Source organism: Taudactylus pleione, unplaced genomic scaffold, assembly GCF_031769625.1.
Source record: "Taudactylus pleione unplaced genomic scaffold, aTauple2 ptg000053l, whole genome shotgun sequence".
Lineage (NCBI taxonomy): Eukaryota > Metazoa > Chordata > Amphibia > Anura > Myobatrachidae > Taudactylus > Taudactylus pleione.
The window spans coordinates 43,564,238-43,589,074 of NW_028284455.1; the positions used below are offsets into that span (position 1 = coordinate 43,564,238).

A 24,837-nucleotide genomic window follows, 5' to 3' on the forward strand; every position below is an offset into this window, starting at 1 on the left:
ACGTGTATGTTGTGGTGTGGAGGTGAAAATGGCCCAATACTCAATATCCTGTATAGATGTCCATTTTACAGGACGTAAGGAGAATCCCTCACCAGACCCCTCATCCTCATCTGTTGCGGACTCTTGCAAATCCTCGGGGACAGCCTTAGAATGGCTTGGACAATTCTTGCTGTCTGAAACAGTCACTTGTGCTTGAGACCTCTCACCTGAGGTCTCTGAATGATGGACGGAACTGGAGGTAGTTAAGCTCTTGAAAGGAATGTCACCTGTCTCATCTTCTTCAAAGTCTGTGAAGCAGTACACGTCTTCCTGATCAAGATCTAAGGTTCGGAAGCCCTTGGTGACCACTCCAGGTCTAGGGTCCAGGATTCCTCCTAGATGCGGCTGTGCCAACTGCTGCCATTGATGTAAAGTTGCTGAACCTGGAATGGACAGAAAAAAGATATTCAGTTAAACCATTCATATCTAAATTTGCAATAACTGGCGTTCTCTGATTGATTAATGACAAACAAGTGTGCATTGGATTACTAAATTCCAGTAAATTAGTTGTTGCCCATTAACTTGTATGAAAATAATTAGTGAATATTAAACTCACTGAAACATATGGCCACTTATAAAAGTTAGTAAACATCAAACTAGTTGGTAAGAAACTATATAAATATATAAATTATAGTTACATAACAAAGAGCAGAAATCTGTAAATCTGTTCCCCCCCCCAAAAAAAACCAATGGCGCTTTACCAATTATGATGGTCATGCAGTAATGTTTTTGTTTCTTCTTTTTTTAATTACTGCAGTATTAATTACAATACACTTTTGAATTAATATAAAAGGGATGGCTGGCAGTACAGATAAATCCACAGCCATCGATAATGGTTATTAATATATAATTTAAGAAAATAGGAAGATCACAATTTTAGGGGGCATGGTTTCCTCATCATGACATGATAAATGCTAAGGGGTAGATTTACTAAAAGCTTCTAAAAACAGACAAATAGTGGTGTTACCCATAGCAACCAATTATATTCTGTCCATTATTTCTCGATTGTATTCTAGAAACAGATAGACAGAATCTGATTAGATGTTATGGGCAACACCACCACTTGTTTAGAGCTTTCGTAAATCTACCCCCAAGACTAACTTTTAGTGTGCCTTGGCCTTCTTTACGTCTTTCCCTTAGAACTTACTATGTGATAACTGGGAAGGTTCAAAAAGATTAATGCTAAAATATGACATATGTTAAATCATAAGCCTTATATAGAATATACATTACAAAATGTTGTGTGTATATATATATTTCTTAAAAAGAATTCCTTTAGCCATCTATAGAGGTTTTCTCAAACCTTAGCATGTCGTATTGTGCAACAGTCTGGTATGATCTCCTAGTAGGTAGGAACGTGCTACATTCTCTTTATGCATTAGGACATGGAGGTGCCTGTATGGGCACTGGATCAGTGCTGGATATAAAAGGATTGCTGCTATTGACAATTTATCTCTGCAGACATATTCTACCACTGACCGAAACAGCAACCTCCACATTCACCACTATGTCCCATTCATCAATCAAGAGTTACAATATTTGGCCTATAAGGGTACTGCACCATTTCTGTAGAAATATTTTTTCCAAACAAACAATATAGCAGCTTTAACAGTAAATTATTATATAATCTACCAATTGCTTTTTCAAATAAAGTCAAATACAACCCTTTAAAAGTAGGGTACATTTAATTTTAATACACGGATAAAATTGTTTGTTGCATGTTTAAAGCGGTGTTACATCATATTAGAATCTATCCTTCGTAATTATTCTGGGTGGAGTAACCAATTCAGGATCCTATGAGAACCAGAAGCCGCTTAACACCATATCCAAAGGGGAATGAAAGCAAGTTGAGCATAAAGTGTATGAATTCTCAACTAGAAAATAGATTGTATCCCTCACAATATAAATTTTGTAATTTACTAAAAATGTTCTAGTCACTACAATGTTGATAAAATAAGAGCATGACACTTTTTTTGGCGTGTGATCTAATGCATAAAGACAACTGCATGTTAAATATGTTAATTACACACAATGTAATATAACTAAAGCCATTATGCCAAGCACTAAGATATGTGAAAATAAGTTTTGAAATCATTAACTACAGATCAACACTATTTATAAACGCAAAAGCGCTGTATGTCTTGTTGCAGTCTGGGAGGGGTGGAAGGGAATTCCCACCTTTCTAAAGGAACCTACACACTTACCGATCTGCCCACGATCTGACATAGTGTATGATTTCCCTTGAAACTCCTCCCCGGCAGCTCTGCACACGATTTGGTGTTTAAAGTGTCCAATTTAGAAACGATCTATCGTGCATCCAGACTTTTTCCAGTGCATTTGTGTCCCAGATTGGCAGATCTGCCCTACAGCACGGCAGATCTGACGATGCGATGTGCGACCAGCGGGGACTCACGGTTTGGGCATTTTTTACACGATCAGTTGTTCAGATGCGCCGGAATCGGCCAGATCGTGTAAAAAAAAATAAAAAATCGGTAAGTGTGTAGCCACCTTAAGTTACAATAGTATCACAAGAATAATTCCAAAGCACAAGTGAATAGGTGTCTTGTTCTGTCAGTGTGGATGTTAGATTTGCTAACAACTGCCACAGTTATGATTTTGTATATTGTATGTTTGTGGTGTTATTAGATCTCAGTGTGGTATTCTGAATGACAATATAACCAACACACATGGGAGTAAGTGACATTGGCTTCAGACACTTCTAAGTTCAGTTGTTAAATTCTTAATATAGAAAAATGCAATTAACACACTCAAAGTATTTTTAAGACATATTCAGCATCCACTATTGCAGAAATTGCAGGTAGTTGTGAAAAGCTAACTTTCGTTCCTTAGCAACATCTGTCAACATGGAAACAAATCATACGGTTCAGTTCACAATTTATTTCCATGGTTACATATTTTAAGGAACGGCAGGTTTTTTTTCCCCCAAAACTACAGTAACTGTCAACAATTTATGTATTTTTAATGGGCAATTTCAGACAGAAGTATCAATTAAAATACCAAAAGTTTCTCCCCAAAATTCTAATACCCAGCACAATTATTTTAATTAGATACAGTCAGGTGCATAAATATTGGGACATTGACAGAATTTTCATATTTTGGCCACTATTCACCACCACAATGGCTTTGAAATGAAACAAACAAGATGTGCTTTAACTGCAGACTTTCAGATTTAATTTGAGGGCAATTACATCCAAATCAGGTGAACAGTGTAGGAATTACAATGGTTTCCATATGTGCCTCCAACTTTTTAAGGGGCCAAAAGTAATGGGACTATCAACTCAAAAGCTATTTCATGGACAGGTGTGGGCTATTCCCTCGTTATTTCATAATCAATTAAGCAGGTAAAAGGTCTGCAGTTGATTCTAGGTGTGACATTTGCATTTGGAATCAGTTGCTGTCGACTCTCAATATGAGACCCAAAGAGCTGTCACTATCAGTGAAGCAAGCCATCATTAGGCTGAAAAATCAAAACAAACCCATCAGGGAGATAGCAATAACATTAGGTGTGGCCAAATCAACTGTTTGGAACATTCTTAAAAAGAAAGAACGCACCGGAGAGCTCAGCAACACCAAAAGACACGGAAGACCAAGGAAAACAACTGTGGTGGATGACAGAAGAATTATTTCCCTGGTGAAGAAAAACCCCTTCACAACAGTTGGCCAAATCAATAACACTCTCCAGGAGGTAAGTGTATATGTATCAAAGTCAAAAATCAAGAGAAGACTTCACAAGAGTGAATATAGAGGGTTCACCACAAGATGTAAACCATTGGTGAGCCACAAAAACAGGAAGACCAGATTAGACTTTGCCAAACAACATCTAAAAAAGCCATTACAGTTCTGGAACAACATCCTATGGACAGATGAGACAAAGATCAACTTGTACCATAGTGATGGTAAGAGAAGAGTTTGGAGAAGGAAAGGAACTGCTCATGATCCAAAACATACCACCTCATCAGTGAAGCATGGTGGTGGTAGTGTGATGGCATGGGCATGTATGTCTGCCAATGGAACTGGTTCCCTTGTATTTATTGATGATGTGACTGCTGACAAAAGCAGCAGAATGAATTCTGAAGTGTTTCGGGCAATATTATATGCTCATATTCAGTCAAATGCTTAAGAACTCATTGGGCGGCGCTTCACAGTGCAGATGGACAATAACCCGAAGCATACTGCAAAAGCAACCAAAGAGTTTTTTAAGGCTAAAAAGTGGAATGTTATGCAATGGCCAAGTCAATCCCCTGACCTGAATCCGATTGAGCATGCATTTCACTTGATGAAGACAAAACTGAAGGGAAAATGCCCCAAGAACAAGCAGGAACTGAAGACATTTGCAGTAGAGGCCTGGCAGAGCATCACCAGGGATGAAACCCAGGGTCTGGTGATGTCTATGCGTTCCAGACTTCAGGCTGTAATTGCCTGCAAAGGATTTGCAACAAAGTATTAAAAAGTAAAAGTTAGATTTAGGATTGTTTAGTTTGTCCCATTACTTTTGGCCCCTTAAAAAGTGGGAGGCACATATAGAAACCGTTGTAATTCCTACACCGTTCACCTGATTTGGATGCAATTACCCTCAAATTAAATCTGAAAGTCTGCAGTTAAAGCACATCTTGTTTGTTTTATTTCAAAGCCATTGTGGTGGTGAATAGAGGCCAAAATATGAAAATTCTGTCAATGTCCCAATATTTATGCACCTGACTGTACATTTGTTTGTGTGGCTTTATGCTTCAATAGTCAATACAAGCCTATGAAGCAAACACAAGTACCAAGAAACATTATTAAAAAAAATATACTCACAATGCTGCACTGTTAAATGTTCATATTGACAAGCAATTATATTTACATTGCCTTCAGTATGAAAATAGTTTACATTAACATCTAGAATGAAAAAAATTCACAAGTCCAATACAATATTCATAAAAAAGAATTTGCTCCAAAGTTGATAAAATTTGTAGTACGAATTGTATATATCTGCAGTCGGCAACATATTTGTCTCACAAGAAGTCTGTGTGTTACCTTTGTGGACAGGCTATAGCTCATGTTAGTAAGTCAGAGTACCGCAAAAAGTGTTCACAGTGAGAAAATCAAAAGCTAAGCTGTGGTCGATGGCCTAGCTGGTGAGAATGATGCGAATGCATGGTTGTGAGTGTGATGTGGACACACACATCAGTTCACATCAGACTCCCTAGGGGACCAAAGAGGAGAAACTTTATATGGTGCAGAGTTCTACATTTGATTTATGGACTACATGCAGCTCCTAGGCATTCAAATGCACAACAGTGGTAGAAATGTTCTTTAATTTATTTTATGTAAAGTGTTGCAGCAACAGTGATGTCTCAGTCCATAATAAAACATTGAATAAACACATCACTTACCATTGCACATGAGCAAATTTATACAATTTAAAATCAGTGTTCTCCCCACGCATTATTTTTCGGGCGGTCTGCCCGGTAAAAATCCCCCACCGCCCGACACTAACATCCTGAGAGTGGAGCTGCACTGAGCACTGCCGCCTGTCACTGCGATGTGGCCGAAAGTCACAGTGGCGGGCGGTGTCAGACAGAAGGGCAGAGAAGATCTCTCCCCTTGTATAAGAGGAGGACTGGGAGTAACACACGGGACAGAGTGTGAGCTGCCGGACGCTATGTAACAGAGCCGGGGGTCACGTGGGCAGCAGCAGCACTACTCCCAGTGGCCACTAGGAAACAACTTTGTCTTTTGCAGTGTGATATTTACCATCACGCTACGAGAGAGTGTCCAGCCTGCCGCCATCCATTAAGATGAGCTCCATGTGTGGCATCACAATGCCAACTGTCCTGACGATCATCTGGCTCGCCACATCAGGGACTTCAGCGCTGAAACCCCGGCAGCATCACGATAACCTCCTCCAGCTAGTCAGTATCCTCACCCTTCCCCTTACTGACACTGACTATTATCCCCCTTACTATCACTGATTAATATCTCCCCCTTCTCATACTGACACTGACCATTATCTCCCCCTGCTCTTTCTGACACTGGCCAATAGGGTGCTGCAGTTGCCAGCGGGAACAGTGACTGACAGTCGCCGGCGAACAGTAAAGAGAGTGGTCCTCTTGCATCCACTCTGTGTCTGTGGCCACCTGTAACTGAGCATCCTCCTGTGTACCCAGCAGCTAAGTACTGTTAAAAAAAAATCCCTCTAAAAATTGGGCAGTATCTGGGCACTGTTTATTTTGAAGGCCCCCACCCGGCTACCTATTGATCCCACCCAGCTGGCAAAATTTTCTGGGGAGAACACTGATGCTGCTGCAGTTTTGTATTAAAAAAAAACAAAAAAAAATCTTAACATTCGCATAACATTGCTGTTGGAAGTTATAGGTTTCTTCTGAAATGGAAGTGGTAAAACTAGTCTAATTTCAATTTGAAAAAAACTTAGTGTGTAACAGCCTACAACAGAAGATTCCTTGGATTCCAAAAGAGAATGATCTGGACTTCTATTATATAACGCTATATATTTTTGGCGAGCAGCACAGAACAGTTACTTACTTTTTGCAAAACAAGATCCTGTAAGCAAAGTCTATGTCCTTGAATCTATGCTTGGATTTTCTATGTGACCTAAATACCACTACAGCAATAAAACTGCAACTGAATATGATCATGATCTATAACCAACATAAACCGTATGTGGAGGATATGTATCTGCCACTAGGTAAAATGCAAAGAAAAATGGTAGTTGCTCAGATCAGCTTAATTGCATAACACAGGTGCTTGTAAAGGGCGGGGTTTACTCTGAACATAGAAAAAAAAGAGATATTTGCCCTCCAGCACACTGCAGCAAAAACAATACTTAAATCCTACATAATAATAGAGATTTAGGAGGTATTGGTTACACATATTTGCAAATATATGAATAAGCGCCAGGCCAATCGTCAAGGCTCCTCTATACTGGCGCCCTAATATTAGGGGCTCACGTCCGAGAAGCAAGGCACCCCAAAAAAATTCCAACCAAGGGCCATCCCCAGGGCATCACACGAAAAAGGGAAAAAGGTGATAGTGAAATATGTAGAAAAGATGTGTACAGATAAATCAATATCACCTTTTTCCCTTTTTCGTGTGATGCCCTGGGGATGGCCCTTGGTTGGAATTTTTTTGGGGTGCCTTGCTTCTCGGACGTGAGCCCCTAATATTAGGGATGCCAGTATAGAGGAGCCTTGACGATTGGCCTGGCGCTTATTCATATATTTGCAAATATGTGTAACCAATACCTCTAAATCTCTATTATGTAGGATTTAAGTATTGTTTTTGCTGCAGTGTGCTGGAGGGCAAATATCTCTTTTTTTTTTCTGTACTAGGTAAAATGCCCAAGATGGACACACAATGGTCAACAGGACCGCAATTCGGTAGCTGAAGTGTTAAAGGGTGCTTTATGTACCACTTATTAGACTGCTTTATGAGCTGAAACTATGCATACACTAAATAGCCTTACAGATATCACTGGTGGTTTATTACTTTTAGCAGCATATTGTATACAGTGTATAACTGCCTACAATACACTGCATACCTACGGTGAAACAATACACTAAACTTGACTTCACCTTGGTGGCACCACAGACTGTGTAATGGTTAGCATTACTGCCTCACAGCGCTGAGGTCCTGGATTCGATTCCCACCACGGCCCTAACTGTGTGGAGTTTGTATATTCTCCCTTTGTTTGCGTGGGTTTCCTCCGGGTACTCCAGTTTCCTCCCACACTCCAAAAATATACTGGTAGGTTAATTGTCTCCCAGCAAAAATTAACCCTAGTGCGTATGTGTGTGAGCGTCTGTTAGGGAATATAGATTGTAAGCTCCACTGGGGGCAGGGACTGATGTGAATGGCCAAATATTTTCTGTAAAGCGCTGCGGAATATGTGTGCGCTATATAAATAACTGGTGATAAATAATAATTAAGAAGGCCTAGTATGAGAGATATTTCTTAAATTACATTACCATGGCCTGTTAACTATCAGTTTGTATGAGTTGGCTGAATGCTTAGATATAGGCAAATAACTGTATATTGTGTTTTACCTGAATGGTTCTATGGCACTTGTGTAGGAAATTGAACACAGGGAACAGTGCATCTGTGGGATACACTTAGCAACAAATGGTCAAGTAGGATCTTTAGACATACAATCAATTTACTTTCTACTCTAATGCAAATGTATACATACCCAAAGGTTACTGCACCTACAACCCTGCATATTTTTTGTCTTTGACCTGTAAGCATGGTCAACTTGAAGGCATTAAAAGAGAAAAGTGGTGAAAGTAAGTCCAATATGACAAAACAAAAAAAAAAAAAAAAAAAAAAGGGGGGGGGGGGGGGGGGGGGAGGGGATAGGGAGGAAACAAAAAGCAATCAAAAAAGAGACAATAACATAATGAAACATAAAACCATAATAAAGATTAGTCTGTCACATACTAAAGTCAGTCATATTAATATAGGTTTACTGTAAATCAAACAAACGACACATAACGGGGCAAAATAATCAGACTTTGAGAGAGGTAGTGCTGGGTTGAGAATACAATTAATCACAAAATAAGGGGGGGTGATCAATTAATTTAAGGGGGGAGTGATCAATTAATTTATAGGTAACCTGGGGCACACTTATATGCTGATGCCTTATGCTTAAGAATATATAACGATTGGATTATTGGCTTTCTCCTCTCCTTTTAAATAAACATAACAGGCCACCAACATTACATTGTATATGAAATGCTGTTTTGTATAAAAAGTAAAAAGAAAAATACAAAACAGAAGGAAAAAGATGGAAACAGAAAAAGGATAGATGAAATATAATGGAAACTTTATTTGGAAGATGAGCAGAGATACAAAAGCAAAAGCTATTACAAGATGACCAACTCAAAATGAGAATGCAAAACAGCACATATATAGTATAATTTACAGAACATTGCTAAAGTGCCAGGAGAAAAACACAGTTCAACAACCGGGAATTGTCTCCACTAGTTTTAACCAGAGTAATTGTCAAAGAATAGAAATAAGAGACCCACAACTGTATACAGCAGAGGTTCCCAACTCCATTACAGAACATGTTTTAAGGATATCCATGCTTGATCACATGCGATTTAATTAGAAACTCAAGTCAATTTGATTTAACCATCTGAACTCAAGCATGGCTACTCTTAAAACCTGGACTGTAACGGCGGGGTTCCCAAACCCCGCCGAAAAGTAGTGGCTTTCACTACTTTGTGAACATTTACAAACTGGGGGACATTTATGAAAATTAAAATGTTACTGGAGTTACAAATATGGAAGACAATTTAAATAACTCCACATTTTACAACTATTTTTCACTACTTCACTTTTAGAAATGTTCTTAAGTGTATAAATTTAATTAATGAAAAATGATCTAAAAAATGTTATGTCTGTGGAAAAATAAACTTACTAATTAGGAGAGGGCTCCAATTTAAATCCTTTAAGCTAAAAGCAAATCAATGTAAGTGCAATTTGCTATATATAACTTTGAAAAACACATCCTAAAAGGAGGATCAAAGGTCTTTAAATTAGAAAACTATTGAACTTTGAAAATAACTTGTGCAAAATAATCCCTCCTGGTACCGAAAGACCTGGGAGAGGCTCTGATTTACAACACAACTAATATGCCAAGGAACTGGGCAGCACTATTGTGCACCTCGATCCCGTCCAAGTTAGCTCTGGCAGTGCCAATACAGAGAAAGGTAGGTGCTGCTGGAGAGACACAGCTCTGACCAATCAGCTCCATATTATAAAGAGTCAAGTGTGCAGAGCCGCATCTCATCAGCACCAGCCTCCCCCTTCTGTGTCACTACTACAGCACTTGTTACTGGTCAGGAGTGTTAACATAAAGGAGGAAGCCATCAGTAGAGAGGTGGCACTAGTCACTACTTAGCATACACCATAACTGTAATAACCAGAACCTCTCATGGGTTGTTACTTGATGAAACATTATTTTAAGGTTGGTCTCCCAGGTTCACATGTGCCGGAATACAAGTGACATCTGGGGGCAATAGTAATCAAAGCTTTCATTATTATTACTATTTTTTCTAGCATTATACACCACATTAACACTAAAAAATCTCAAACCAACAGCGAGGATGGCTATCTCTAAAATAGAAAGAGTGTGTGTTATGAAAAGTGCCAGCTTTCTGGTGGTGTATCAGAGACCACAGCGAGTCAGTAAGAAAAACATAGAAGGGCTGGGGCCCCTTGTCACCTTCAAGGGGCTTCACGATCTGAAGTTTCTCAGGCAGGTAAGAGCGGCTGCTGAAGGACATTCCTGAGATGCCAGTAAACTCTGATATCCTGGAGGAGTGGGTGCCCAAGGACATGATGCTTTCTGTTGGTGTTAAAGACCCGCTATGAAATTCTTTATCTGCAAGATGGCGCAGCTTCCGCTCCTGGTCATCTTCAAAGAACTTGCGCTCCAGGAGGAAGTTTTCACGCCGAAGGGACAACCGTCGTAAGGCCGTCTCTAGGTCATTACACCCTGGTGTTCCCGGTGTCCCAGGCTTCTTGTTCTTATCTCCATCACTAGTGGGAAAGGAGTAAACTATTAACAATAGCTACATATTAATGTTTATTATGGACGTGGCACTCTGCTGTTTATGAATGTACTATAGAACAGGATCAAATACATATAGAAACATTACAGTATTGTACTTTCAATAAGTTAAAATATATGTAAAATGTATTGATTATTTTAGCACAGATAATTTAACACACGAATTGCCAGGTGTATACCAATTTTAATGATTTTATAGTACATCGCTGTTATTAAAAATAACTTTTTTAGTTTACTCAAGTGAAATTTAATATTTCTACAGTAAGCACAATACAATAATAGAGAAAAAAGACACACTTTGCATGACCAGAAAGTCGTCTGAAAGTGTATCCATCTACTTGTCCCAATTATAGCAATACGTGTATTTTGCTTAAAGGTCGATAAACAAAATAATATGAGATATGGTAAGAACTTACCCTTGTTATCTCTATTTCTACGAAGTCCATAGGGTTCCACAGGATACCTTGGGGTATAGGTGTGACGTCAGTCATCGGGCACCATAGAGTTAAGCTTTCAGCCTCCCAGGATGCACTAGGGTCCCCCTCCTATACCCCGCCCCCGAGCCAAGGCACCTCAGTTAGCTACCAAGCCATAGGCAGGAGGAGGAGAAGGAAGAGAGAGAAAAAAAGATCCGGACACATACAAGAATCACATTCTCACCAGAGGGAGACGGAAAAACCGGTGACCAGAGCAAAGCCCATCTGCAGCACAGGTGCGACAGGGCGGGAGTCCTGTGGAACCCTATGGACTTCGTAGAAATAGAGATAACAAGGGTAAGTTCTTACCATATCTCATATTTTCTACTTCAGGGTCCATAGGGTATCCACAGGATACCATTGGGATGTCCCAAAGCAGTATCCTTTAAGGGTGGGGACGCTCCTGTGCAGAAAGGAGAATCCGCCACCCGAAGGAAGCATCCTGAGAGGCGAAGGTGTCAAACCTGTAATACCTCACGAAGGTATGGACAGAGGACCACGTAGCAGCCTTGCAGATCTGGACTGCAGAGGCACCACGTCGAGCTGCCCACGAAGGACCCACAGACCTAGCGGAATGAGCCTTCACAGAAGGAGGAACCGGCAGGCCTTCATGAAGATAAGCTTCAGAAATAGCCATACGGATCCAGGCCACCAAAGTTTGCTTGTAAGCAGGCCAACCCTTTTTACGGAAACCATAGAGGACAAACAAGGCGTCTGACTTCCTAAACGAAGAAATGCGGTCAACATAAGTCCTTAAGGCCCGCACAACATCCAAAGAGGCCTCACCCACTGACAGACCAGGTGAGTTAAAGGCCGGAACAACGATTTCCTCGTTAACATGAAACTGGGAAACAACTTTGGGAAGAAACTCAGGCCGAGTGCGGAGCACTGCCCTGTTCCCATGAAAAACCAAGAAAGGGGGTTTACAAAAAAGAGCCCCTAAATCAGAAACACGTCTGGCCGAAGCTATGGCCAGAAGGAAAACAGTCTTAGCTGTTAGCCATTTAAGATCCACTGAGCCCAGTGGTTCAAACGGCGGTCCCTGGAGAGCCCTCAGGACCACAGCCAAATCCCAAGGCGCCACAGGTGGAACAAAGGGCGGCTGAATGCGGAGAACACCTTGCATAAAGGTGCGCACATCCGGGATTGTAGCAATCCTACGGTGAAACCAGACAGACAGGGCCGAAACCTGTACCTTCAAAGAAGCAAGGCGAAGCCCATGATCTAGTCCCGCTTGTAGGAAGGCGAGTATCCGAGACAGACGAAATTCCCGCGGTGCATAACCTCTCGGTCGACACCACTGGAAGAACGTATGCCACACGCGATGGTATATCCTCGCGGAAGACGGCTTCCGAGCTCGTAACATGGTATGCACCACAGAGCTGGAAAACCCCCTGGACCTCAGCATGGCTGTCTCAACAGCCACGCCGTCAAAGACAGCCGAGTCAGGTCCGGGTGAAGACAAGGACCCTGTGACAGAAGGTCCGGTCGTAGCGGCAACCGCAGAGGACTGTCGACGGACAGACCCTGAAGGTCTGAGAACTAGTGCCGTCTGGGCCACGCGGGAGCTATCAACAGGAAAGTCCCTCCTTCCTGTTTGAATTTCCGGATCACCCGTGGAAGAAGGGAGACCGGAGGGAACAGGTATGTGAACCGGAACGTCCACCGGACGGACAGAGCATCCACCAGAGACGCCCCTTCGTCTCTTGTGCGAGACCCGTACACCGGCAACTTGTTGTTGTGCCGGGACGCCATGAGGTCGATCTCTGGAAGACCCCCATCTGTCCACCAGCAGTTGAAAAACGTCCGGGTGCAGGGACCATTCCCCCGGATGAACGTCCTGGCGACTTAGAAAGTCCGCCTCCCAATTTAGCACTCCCGGGATGAAGACCGCTGATATGGCCGGAAGATTGCGCTCCACCCATACCAGGATCCGAGAGACCTCCACGAGAGCCGCCCGACTTCGGGTTCCTCCTTGCCTGTTAATGTAGGCCACGGTGGTAGCGTTGTCCGACTGGACCTGTACCGGACGACCCTGGAGAACCCGATGTGCCTGCTGGAGAGCATTGAAGACCGCACGGAGTTCCAAGATATTGAGTGGAAGCTCCGCTTCTGTCGGCGTCCACCTGCCCTGGAACAAGTGTGGACCCGAAACTGCTCCCCAGCCCCGAAGACTGGCGTCAGTTGTCAACAGGACCCAATTTGGAACCCAGAACGGACGTCCCTTGCTGAGATGGGTCGTCTGTAACCACAAGGCAAGGGACAGGCGAACCTCCGGGGTGAGCACAATCGTCTGGGACTTCAGAGACTGAGGCAGCCCGTTCCACTTGGACAGGATCAGGTGCTGCAGAGGTCTGGAGTGAAACTGGGCATATTCCACCATGTCGAACACCGACACCATGGAGCCCAGTAACCTCATCGCCAAGTGTAGAGACACCCGTCGGCTGTGCAGACAACTGCGCACCCTCGACTGTAAAGCAGAGATCTTTTCCCCCGTCACGAAGATCCTTTGCTGTTCTGAGTCCAATAAGGCTCCGAGGTGCAGAATCTGCCGAGACGGGATTAGAGTGGACTTCTGCCAGTTGATTAGCCAGCCGTGCCGTTGCAGTAGCGCAATGGTCAGGTCCAAGTGGCGTAGAAGGAGCTCTGGAGATCCTGCCACCAATAAAAGGTCGTCCAAGTACGGCAACATGCGGACTCCCTGCAGCCGCAGAAAAGCCGCCATGACCGCCATCACCTTGGTGAACACACCTGGTGCTGTCGCCAGGCCAAAAGGTAACGCCCAAAACTGGAAGTGGTCGCTGCGGATTGCAAACCTGAGGAACTGTTGATGGCGCGAAAGAATAGGGACATGCAGGTAAGCGTCCTGCATGTCCAATGACACCATGTAGTCCCCAGGTTCCAGCGCCAGAATGATGGACCGTAGGGTCTCCATCCGAAACTTCGGAAACCGCAAAGACTTGTTGAGAGCCTTGAGGTTGAGAATCGGACGATACGACCCATTGGGTTTCTGTACCAAAAAAAGATTTGAATAGAAACCCTGGCCCCTCTGGGAGAATGGAACAGGCACTATAACTCCAGCCTGGAGCATAGTGTGCAATACCTTCCGCAGCTCCGTAGCCTTGTTCCGGTCTGATGGTAGACCCGTGGTGAAAAATCGAGCCGGGGGTCTGTGCCGGAAAGAGAGGGCGTACCGTGTGAGACCACCTCGAGAACCCAAGTGTCTGTCGTAGTGACCGACCAACACTGGGCGAACTGCAGCAGGCGGCCTCCCACTTTGGGATCCCCCAAAGGGAGGCCCGGACCGTCAGGCCGCAGGCTTGTCATCTGCCTTAGGGGCCGGACGTCTGGTACTCCATGCCTGCTTCCGGGGCTTTGCCGATTTCTTAGGGCCAGCCTGTCGAGGAAAAGACTGTGGTTTGGGCCTGCCCTGGGCCCTATAAGACCGAAAGGACGATGGTCCCGAACCAGAAGGAGCAGCGGCCGACGGGAGACAAGCCGATTTGGCTGCCGCCAGCGTGGCCACAACCTTGTCCAGATCAGGACCGAAGAGAACTGCTCCAGTAAATGGCAACGCCTCCAAACCCTTTTTGGAATCTGCGTCCGCCTTCCAGGATCGCAGCCACAAGGTGCAACGAGCAGCCACCGTTGCTGAAGAAATTCTAGACACCAGAGTACTAATGTCTAAGGCCGCCTCGTTGATATAAGTGGCCGAATCACGGAGATTACCAATCAACTCCGCCTGTTCGGCCGGACAGTCGGAATCAAAAGACGCCTCTAATGAATCCGCCCAGCGCTCCATCGCTCTGGCAACCCAGCAAATGGCCATAGCCGGCCGTGCTGCCCCCCCCGCAAGGGAATAAGCGGACTTCAGGCAGATCTCCACCTTGCGGTCCGTAGCATCCTTAAGGGAGGACATGGATGGCATCGGCAATGTGGCACTACAGACAAGACGGGTCACGTGAGAATCCACCTGTGGAGGGGATTCCCACTTTGCAAAATAATTATCCGCGAACGGATAAGCCACTGCCAGGCGCCTCTGCGGCTGGTATCTTTTGCCAGGCTGTTTCCACGCCTCCTCTAAATGGTCCACTAACTGACCCGAAAGAGGAAAGACTGTGGCATCGCCCTTCACATCTTTAAAAAAGGCATACTTGGATTTAGCCGCTGGGGGAACTTCGTCCTCAATCACCAAGGCTGTGTGGACTGCCCAAATAAGTCCAGGAATATATACCTTGGACTTAGCGTCAGCGTCCTTAGTATGGAGAGGTTCCTGATCGTAAGGATCCAGAATCTCCCCATCATCAGACGTCCCCTTGTCATCCTCATAAGGAGCCGACGGAGACGCCACCGGCCGTTTATGTGGCCGCATCACAGACTCCCCTTGCAACACATCCGACAAGTGCTGTACAGAACTCGTCAGGGAGTTAACCCACGCCGGCTCCTGAGAAACCGGGAGCGGGGAAATAGGGAGACTGTGGGGTACCACCAATTGTCGTGGGAAACCCTGCATGGGTAACGACACCACTGACTGCTGGGACAAACCCATCGGCGGAAACGCGGGCTGCGGAGCTAACTGGCCCACTAAGGTTGTAAGTGCCTGAGCGAAACAAGCCCAGGGCGGCTCCTGTACCGATGCTGTAACCGTAATAGGCCGCGCCATAGACAAACACTGCCGGCAGAGGCCCTCCGCGCTACCCTCCCCCTCCGCTAACGGTACTTTACACGTAGCACACTGTAGTCGGAGAGGAAAATCACTTTCACACATGATGGCACCAAGTATTTGACCCCTCTCACCAATTATATATTAAATAGGCGAGAGACCACCCTGCAGCACCGCACCGCAAAGGCTTAGCAGAAAGGACAGGGACAGTAATAAAGCTGACAGTTAGAAGAAAAGTTACAGGCAGCAGCGCTAGCACAGTCACATACAATGCAAAGAAAAATCAATTCCTGCACTAACAGCACTGATCACTCAACTACGCAGACACAGGGCCTGGTAGGACACAGCGCAGCATACACAGACCTGACCCAAATCGGAGGAGAGGTATGCGGGGGGACCCAGACCACGATGCTTCCGTCCAGCGCTTCCAGCAGCGTTCACCATGCGTTGGAAAGATGGCCGCCAAGGAGCAGAGAAGAGGCTGGCCTGGGGGAGGAGCGCTGCTACAGGACCAGTCGGCAGTGTGCAGAGAGGGCTGTGTGCAGCGGGGGAGGCGCCGGCTGTGAGACAGGGAAGGCGCGCTCCCCTGGCATGCATTTAACCCCCGGGACGCCGCAGCGCTACCGCTCTGCTGCGGTCCGCTGTCCCAGGGGGTAGTGGAAGCGCAGGTTCAATACCTGGCTCCACGCTGCAGCCAGTCCCCAGGGAGCCCCCTGCCTGGGGACTCTGGACCATGTGACAGCGGGGACCCTCCGCGGGACCCCGCTGCTTACCTGCTGTCCCCCTTGAATCCGGCCATGGTCCGGAACATCTGGGGTCCCTGCTGTTCATCCAGATGTGCAGCCACAGCTGCATGAAGAAAAAGCTTCAGGGGCTCTTCTAGCCCCCACTCCAACAGGTGCACCCGACTCCGGCCGGGCACCAAACTAAACTGAGGTGCCTTGGCTCGGGGGCGGGGTATAGGAGGGGGACACTAGTGCATCCTGGGAGGCTGAAAGCTTAACTCTATGGTGCCCGATGACTGACGTCACACCTATACCCCAAGGTATCCTGTGGATACCCTATGGACCCTGAAGTAGAAATATAAAAGCTTTAGTTCTCAACTCTAGTCATCAAGTATTCCCCCCCTCCCGCAATAGGCCATGTTTTGTGGATTCCTTTAATTATGCAAAGGTGATTTCATCTTTTTTGCTGGGTTAGTAATTTTCCCACGGACAGGATTCCTCATAACCTTGACCGGTTGAGATTGAGAACCACTGGTACATACTGTAGTTCTGACACATTGCTACATGTGCTAAGGGGTGAAGATATGTTGATGGGATGAAGCTGACATTTTTTTACATTTGGAGATGACATCACTGTGTTTAGGGGAAATTGGGCAATGCTGACAAATCATAGGAGACGGATACATTTCCACTGTTGATAGCACTATTACTGTAACAATTAGCCATGTAAACCCTACAGAGCTGAACTGAAGATCTTTCCAGTAATGTACTCATGATGTCACTAGAATTTACTCAATTCAGTGAAGCTCCTCACTTGGAGAGCATTGCTGTGCTTGTAATCTGGTACAGTGGTAATCAGAGGAAGGGACTAGTGACAGCAGCAAATGCAGAGTGCTCAGTACTCATCTTTCCATAACCTCTAGAAACATTACATTGTAATGCCAAAAAGAGAAAGGGGTAAATGATAAAATTACCCATTGTAGTGTAGGTTTAATTTATCATTCAGCTACAAAATAAGTACAAAACTATATATCCATAATTCACAATATATTTCTATTTCTTTACACGGATTGGTGGCTGATCATCAGGGTGTTGGGAACTGCCTCAAGCAACAGAGAAAGATGCCTCGTCTTTCCGATAAAATGATCCACTAGGGGGGTTAGGGCTAGACATGACCACACCGAAAACCACATGTAAAGATGTGTCCTCATACATCCAGCCTCCTTGAGCGTTAAACAGACTTTCTAGACTCGCTATGTCGTGGCGTGTCCTGGTAGCGCCGAGCATCTTTTCGTGCAAAATTTTACCTTCAAATGCGTCTTATTCGCACAGTGATGCAAATAGGATGCACAAGCAGCTTCTGCCGATTAGAATGATATGCAGCACGTCTATGTTCTGTGTGTGACTGCGGGTGTATCTGCATGTGAAACGCTACATTACAGTGTTACAGCCACTGACACTGAAATGTAGCATGTTGCATGCAGATACACCCGCAGTCACACACAGAATATAGGCATGCTGCATATCATTCTAATCTGCAGCAGCTGCCTGTGCATATATAGGCATGCCACATATTCTAATCAGCAGCAGCTGCCTGTGCACATATAGGCATGCCACATATTCTAATCGGCAGAAGCTGCCTGTGCATATATAGGCATGCCACATATTCTAATCAGCAGCAGCTGCCTGTGCACATATAGGCATGCCACATATTCTAATCAGCAGCAGCTGCCTGTGCATATATAGGCATGCCACATATTCTAATCGGCAGAAGCTGCCTGTGCATATATAGGCATGCCACATATTCTAATCAGCAGTAGCTGCCTGTGCATATATAGGCATGCCACATATTCTAATCGGCAGTAGCTGCCTGTGCATATATAGGCATGCCACATATTCTAATCAGCAGTAGCTGCCTGTGCATATATAGGCATGCCACATATTCTAATCGGCAGCAGCTGCCTGTGCATATATAGGCATGCCACATATTCTAATCAGCAGCAGCTGCCTGTGCATATATAGGCATGCCACATATTCTAATCGGCAGAAGCTGCCTGTGCATCCTATTTGCATCACTGTGTGAATAAGACGCATTTGAGGGTAAAAATTCACATGGAAAGATGCACGGCGCTACAGTCACACGGCTGTATGTATAATGCAACTTGTAGCGCACGGACAATACATGTATGTAGACACATTTGTACATATAGAAATCGGCGAGGTATAAAAGGTATGAAATAAAACCCTTTCAGCTCAAACATGCAGCTATGCCTTTTTTGATTATATAATTGCCTTTGTGATCTGTGCAATTACACGTGTGAGTGTGTTTGTAGATCAGCACTGACAAGAGATCAACATAGTTAGACAGCGTCAGCACACTAACCTGTCATCTGTTGGTTCAGTTTCCAGGATAATGCTATTGGTTTTGTTATCAATAACAATATTGGAGATATCACCTCCATAGAGACTGGAGCGTGGCGTGCTGACACAGCTAGACATTAAAGAGTTCATTGCAGAGGATTGGTTAGAACCTGGGATGTTCATTGGAGAAGGAGCCAGTGACCGCTGCTTGACTACTTGGTTCACGTTCCGCACAGTCTCAAACACACGCTTTTGTTGATTGCCGCTAAAATAAAGGCATTAAAAGACTTAATACACAAATCATTACATGTAACGGTGCAGTGCATGTTTCAGTTCTTAAAAAAAAGCTAAGAATAGGAATAAGCATAAACAACTGAAGACCTCTCAGAGCATGAACACTCCCCAATGACCCTCTAGTGCAGGGGTTCTCAAACCTAATCCACAAGTACCACCAACAGGTCATGTTTTCAGAATTTCTTTATTTATGCACAGATGAGATAATCTATGTTGCTGGGTCAGTAATTATCCCTCCTGCTTCCACAGACAGAAATCATCAAAACGTGACCTACTGGATTAGAGTTGAAAACCATGCTTCAGTGAAACATATTTCTTAGTATCTCTACTGTAATAAATTTGAATTATCCATAACCAGATAAATGAAAAAGATTAGTATATATGCCAGAAGTACAATGCTCAAACAACAACAACCACCACCACCCTTTTCAAATGGTAGTGTGGCATTACAGAACGCTGTTCTTTGTCAATTACCTATAATACCTGGGTTTTTGCCGGGTCATGCGCACCGACCTGGGTCTAGACTGTTTGTGAAAGGGGCCAAGCCAAGTCAGAGTGCCAGGTCCACGACCCTGCTCCTTACCATGGTTGGGCTGAGAGATCCGGGAATTTAACGGCAATTTCCCAGGTCGCATGTATGAAAGGAGCTTTAACATCTCTATACACATAATCACACGGTTAGCAAATTAATAAGATTACAAAACTTAATTACCACTAGAAGCACATCAAAAAGCAGAAAAACCGGCAGCATGAGCCCCATCTTGTTCCACAAATGCCATGCATAAACCCTAATGAAGCACACACTGGAGTATGAAACTAATGGTCCATATAGAGCCAGTTTGCTTGCTGCTCAGTAGATCAAGAGGTGATTTTAAAATAATCCATAAAAATAATATTTGAATAATTTGGTTGCTGGCTTAAACCTCAAAGCGTAGCAATGGGCTGCACTCTGCACAGGCCAATGACAAAAGGGAGAGATTACTATTTGGACAACATGCGAAGAACACCACCGAAAATGTTTATACGAGTCAAATGAAGAATTGCTATAAAATTTTTTAAAAAATATATAACAACCACCACCTAGACTTTTAGAGTAACATGAAGAAAACATTATCAGAGATTCTTCAAGTTTATGTAAATGGTACATTCACTTCAAGTCAGGCAGACGGCAGGAACCACAATTATTATTATTAGAAGTCAAATTCAAAAGAACCACTGGTGGAGGACTGGATCAGAGGAAAGATTCATTTTCTTAAGAAAGAGGACAAACAAAACCACAATTAAAAAAAACAGCAGTGGTAATATTTAATGTATGGAAATCTTCAGTTATGAGGGAAAACTAAGGGCTTGATTCAGAGCTGAACGCTCTGACCAGGGTGCTCGCTCTGAATCAGGGCCCTCCTACCTTTTTTTGGAGCGTCCTCATGGACGCTCGCATAGCTGTGGGTTACCACCCACAGCTATAGCGAGCGTCCATGATGATGGTCGCGATGGTCTTGACCATCGCGACCATCGGGCTTGCGATGGAGACTCTGCGGTAGGGTCTCGCTGCCGCAAGCCCTGGAGTGATTTTGGCTCTATCAGTGGGGCCAGCTTGAGACGGTAAGCGTTCCCATGGGAACGCCTCCGTCTGGCAGGCACGCCCCCGGCACGCCCACCAAAGGGGGCGTGCTGTCAATCAACATCAACAGCACGCCCCCTTTGGTGCGAGACCCGGAGCGATGGAGAGCCCGTCGCTTGCCGGGTCTCGCGCATGCGCACGACGGAGCTCCCTCCGTCGTGCACATGCGCAGTGGGGGAACATCGACCCGCTTGCGAGCGTACTGCCGCTCACGAGCGGGTCTGAATGACCCCCTAAGTTACATATATATACACACTGAAGGACCATATATGGTGAGATTAGATCTATGTGTATCATTTAATCATGACCCGTAAAGTACACTGCTGTCATTTGTTTCAGTACTAAGCTGGGTACACATTAGATGATAGGTCTCCCGATACAGCCGACATATCGTCTACACTGGCAAGTGTGTACCCACTATGTCAGCCCTCGCGGGGTCGGTCACTGCATCAACAGATCTGCAGTACATGCTGGTCAATTTTTCAATGTGATGAACGACGTCAGGCAGGTGAATGGAGCAGATGCCCGACATATCGGGTTGTCGGGCAACGATTCGTGTAATGTGTACTGGCCGCATGATATGTCGACCCATCGGGCATCGCAAGTGTGTACCCAGCTTTGGACTAGCTATTTCCTTTTCTATGTAAATATAGTACCATATATAATTGTTTAATGAGCAGATTCTGCATTTAGGTAGTAGGTAAAAAAACAAACAAAAAAACACTTTTAGTGAACCACATGGATGTGAGAGGAAACAGACATTACGCTACTCTACTGAGCAATCATTTCCAAAAATAATATTTGTTGATATACAAACAAAAATAAAAATATCAGTTTTCCAGAGAGGGGGAAGGTAGTGTGATCAGACTATTAAACCATTTCATACTTCATTTCAGGAGAGTCAGTTTCATCTATTTGCAGTTCCTTCCTCATGGATCCCTCTATCTCAGCAGCTAATGAGTCCTATAGAGGAGAGAGAATGCATTAACACATCACTATGACATCATACAAAATTACTGGTCATTGATTAATTCTCAGGGGAATTAAAAGGGTGCGACACAAATTAGTTTCTATCACTGAATTAACTTCATCATCAGGTATAAAGCAGACAGTTATAGGCAAACAAGTCCCTCTATTGTAATGAAATGCAAGCAATTGAAAAATAAATAAAAATGCATACAATTGTATATATTGTTAATAGATGATTAAAAGAAAAACAATGCAGACTTTCAGATATCTACTGACATGTGGAGCACTGTAACATGTCTGCTTAAGAAAATACTTACAGAACACTGAACGATTGCCATTTGTTAATTACCATTTTAGCTATCCGTTACAGAAGTACCTAGCCTTACTTTTATTGCTGTTAGCAGATTACAAAACTGTTTTTCCTTCTGAAGACACATTAATTAATTCGTGCACATTTCCTTCCTTACCAATGGGAACACACCCAGAGTGTTATAACGCCGGGAAATGACATTTGGCATAGTTTTATTTCTAAGGTTCTTCAGCTCCTCCTGCGCCTCATGAAGCATCTCCATGCACTCTGCGTACTTGTCCTCCAGCTCCCGTAACTGTGGAAGGAAACAGGATTATACAGTAGCTTCCTGATGAAGGAGAAATGGCAAATACAAACTCCACAACTTGGCATATCAAATCCTATGAACATTGCATGCAACTTCATTTGTATGTTAGGTCTGAATGAAGGAATATTATGTAGAACGCTTATAAACAAAACGGCATTCAAGCAAGATAGTTTCTTAAAGAGAGGCAAACAGTAAACTGAGGGACACACCTTACCCTGCAAGGTAAGGTACACAAGACTGCTTTTACCTCTGCTGTAAGTTGTCGCTGGGCATCTTTCGCAGCCCCCAAATGTTGCACAAGTTCCTCATTTTCTACTGCATACTGGAAACAAAGAGAAATACAATCAACAAAGTACCTTCTCCTGATTCAATGAAGCATGGGAAATTATTCTGCACCAGTTAAAAGCCGGTGAGAAATATAAAACACCCTGATTATAATACAGTCATACACTCAGGAAGTAAAGATGGAGCTAAAAGTATGTTATTAAGAAATGTACATACTTCCATATCTCATTTATCTGTTCAATGCCTGACAACACTCCGAATTTAGAGTCTCTTGATTTTTTTTATTTATTCAAGTATATATATATATATATATATATATATATATATATATAGAGTTTTAATAAATAAACACACAAACAAACAGGAAAACAATAAATAAATTGAGAGAAGAGCAGATAAACAGGTGGTAAATAACAAATCAAGCATAACGTGCTATGGAGGAGGCAACGGGAACAGCCAGAGAAACAAGGTAAATAATATTCTTTTTTTTCGTCTCTTCAGTAGCTGCTCCTAACTATCTCTTTCACACTGCACTTTTCTTACTATGGCGGTGCCCTGGGGCGGCTTAGCTGGGCTAGTTTGGGGGTATCCTGCGCTCTGGATTTGAATCGTAGTATGTTAGGGACCTACCCTACAGAGGTTACCTGGATATGGTGGGTAGGCCCATAACCTTGGCCAAGATTATGCTAAAAACCTCTATTGATTGCAAAATTTTATTGCATTTATATATTATTAATAATTTGGAGTCGTGCACCTGAGATTTGTCTGTTTTTGTGCCTGCAATTTGTCTCATCAGGTAGCACCTCCCATTATATATATATTTAGGGTGTGCAGTCCAGAAATCTTTCCCATATACTCCATTTAATGTGCTTTATTGCACACCTGAGGGAAAGGAGACGCCCTCAGTCTGGATTAGCACCCCTACCTTATTGGTTTAAAAGCATGGAGTCTTGTGATGAATATGCACACTAGTAATAGGCACAATTCTAGGTAAGTCCTACAAGTTTTATATACTGTAGTGCAACTTTGGTTCATTTTTGGGGCGTGGGTCCCCCTGGATTGCCTTTGTTGATCTGTTTCAGGGCACCGCATTATAACACATTTTTCTTTTATAACACATTTTAACCCTTCACTGTTTGTTTATTATATATGTACCTCACTTTTTATTTTCATTCTTTATATGCAGCAGTAGCTGCTTCTAACTATCTCTTTCACACTACACTTTTCTTACTATGGCGGTGCCCTGGGGCGGCTTAGCTGGGCTAGTTTGGGGGTATCCTGCGCTCTGGATTTGAATCGTAGTATGTTAGGGACCTACCCTACAGAGGTTACCTGGATATGGTGGGTAGGCCCATAACCTTGGCCAAGATTATGCTAAAAACCTCTATTGATTGCAAAATTTTATTGCATTTATATATTATTAATAATTTGGAGTTGTGCACCTGAGATTTGTCTGTTTTTGTGCGAACAGCCAGAGAAACAAGGTACATAATATGAGATATGGTAAGAACTTACCCTTGTTATCTCTATTTCTACGAAGTCCATAGGGTTCCACAGGATACCTTGGGGTATAGGTGTGACGTCAGTCGCAGGGCACCAAAGAGTTAAGCTTTCAGCCTCCCAGGATGCACTAGGTCCCCCTCCTATACCCCGCCCCCGGGCCAAGGCACCTCAGTTAGTTACCAAGCCATAGGACGGAGGAGGAGAAGGAAGAGAGAGAACAAAGATCTGGACACATACAAGAATAACATTCTCACCAGAGGGAGACGGAAAACCGGTGACCAGAGCAAAGCCCATCTGCAGCACAGGTGCGACAGGGCGGGAGTCCTGTGGAACCCTATGGACTTCGTAGAAATAGAGATAACAAGGGTAAGTTCTTACCATATCTCATATTTTCTACTTCAGGGTCCATAGGGTATCCACAGGATACCTTGGGGATGTCCCAAAGCAGTATCCTTTAAGGGTGGGGACGCTCCTGTGCAGAAAGGAGAATCCGCCGCCCGAAGGAAGCATCCTGAGAGGCGAAGGTGTCAAACCTGTAATACATCACTAAGGTAGGGACAGAAGACCACGTAGCAGCCTTGCAGATCTGAACTGCCGAGGCACCACGTCGAGCTGCCCACGAAGGACCCACAGACCTAGTGGAATGAGCCTTCAGAGAAGGAGGGACCGGTAGGCCTTCATGAAGAT

General features: G+C 44.0%; 1 protein-coding gene across 9 annotated transcripts in view; it reads right to left on the minus strand.

The window, feature by feature from the left end:
* TRAK1 (trafficking kinesin protein 1) overlaps nt 1-24,837 on the minus strand; it is a 186,792-nt gene that overhangs the window by 12,856 nt on the left and 149,099 nt on the right. For 6 of the 9 annotated variants that reach the window (XM_088462849.1, XM_088462824.1, XM_088462841.1 and 3 more), the window contains 6 exons: nt 22,610-22,684; nt 22,213-22,350; nt 21,663-21,739; nt 18,884-19,126; nt 10,289-10,605; nt 93-422 (listed from right to left, as the gene is read on the minus strand). In XM_088462849.1, coding sequence (XP_088318975.1) covers nt 93-422; nt 10,289-10,605; nt 18,884-19,126; nt 21,663-21,739; nt 22,213-22,350; nt 22,610-22,684 — 1,180 coding nt within the window. The remainder of the gene's footprint in view (nt 1-92; nt 423-10,288; nt 10,606-18,883; nt 19,127-21,662; nt 21,740-22,212; nt 22,351-22,609; nt 22,685-24,837) is intronic. The other 3 variants (XM_088462825.1, XM_088462859.1, XM_088462827.1) reach the window with 2 other exon arrangements.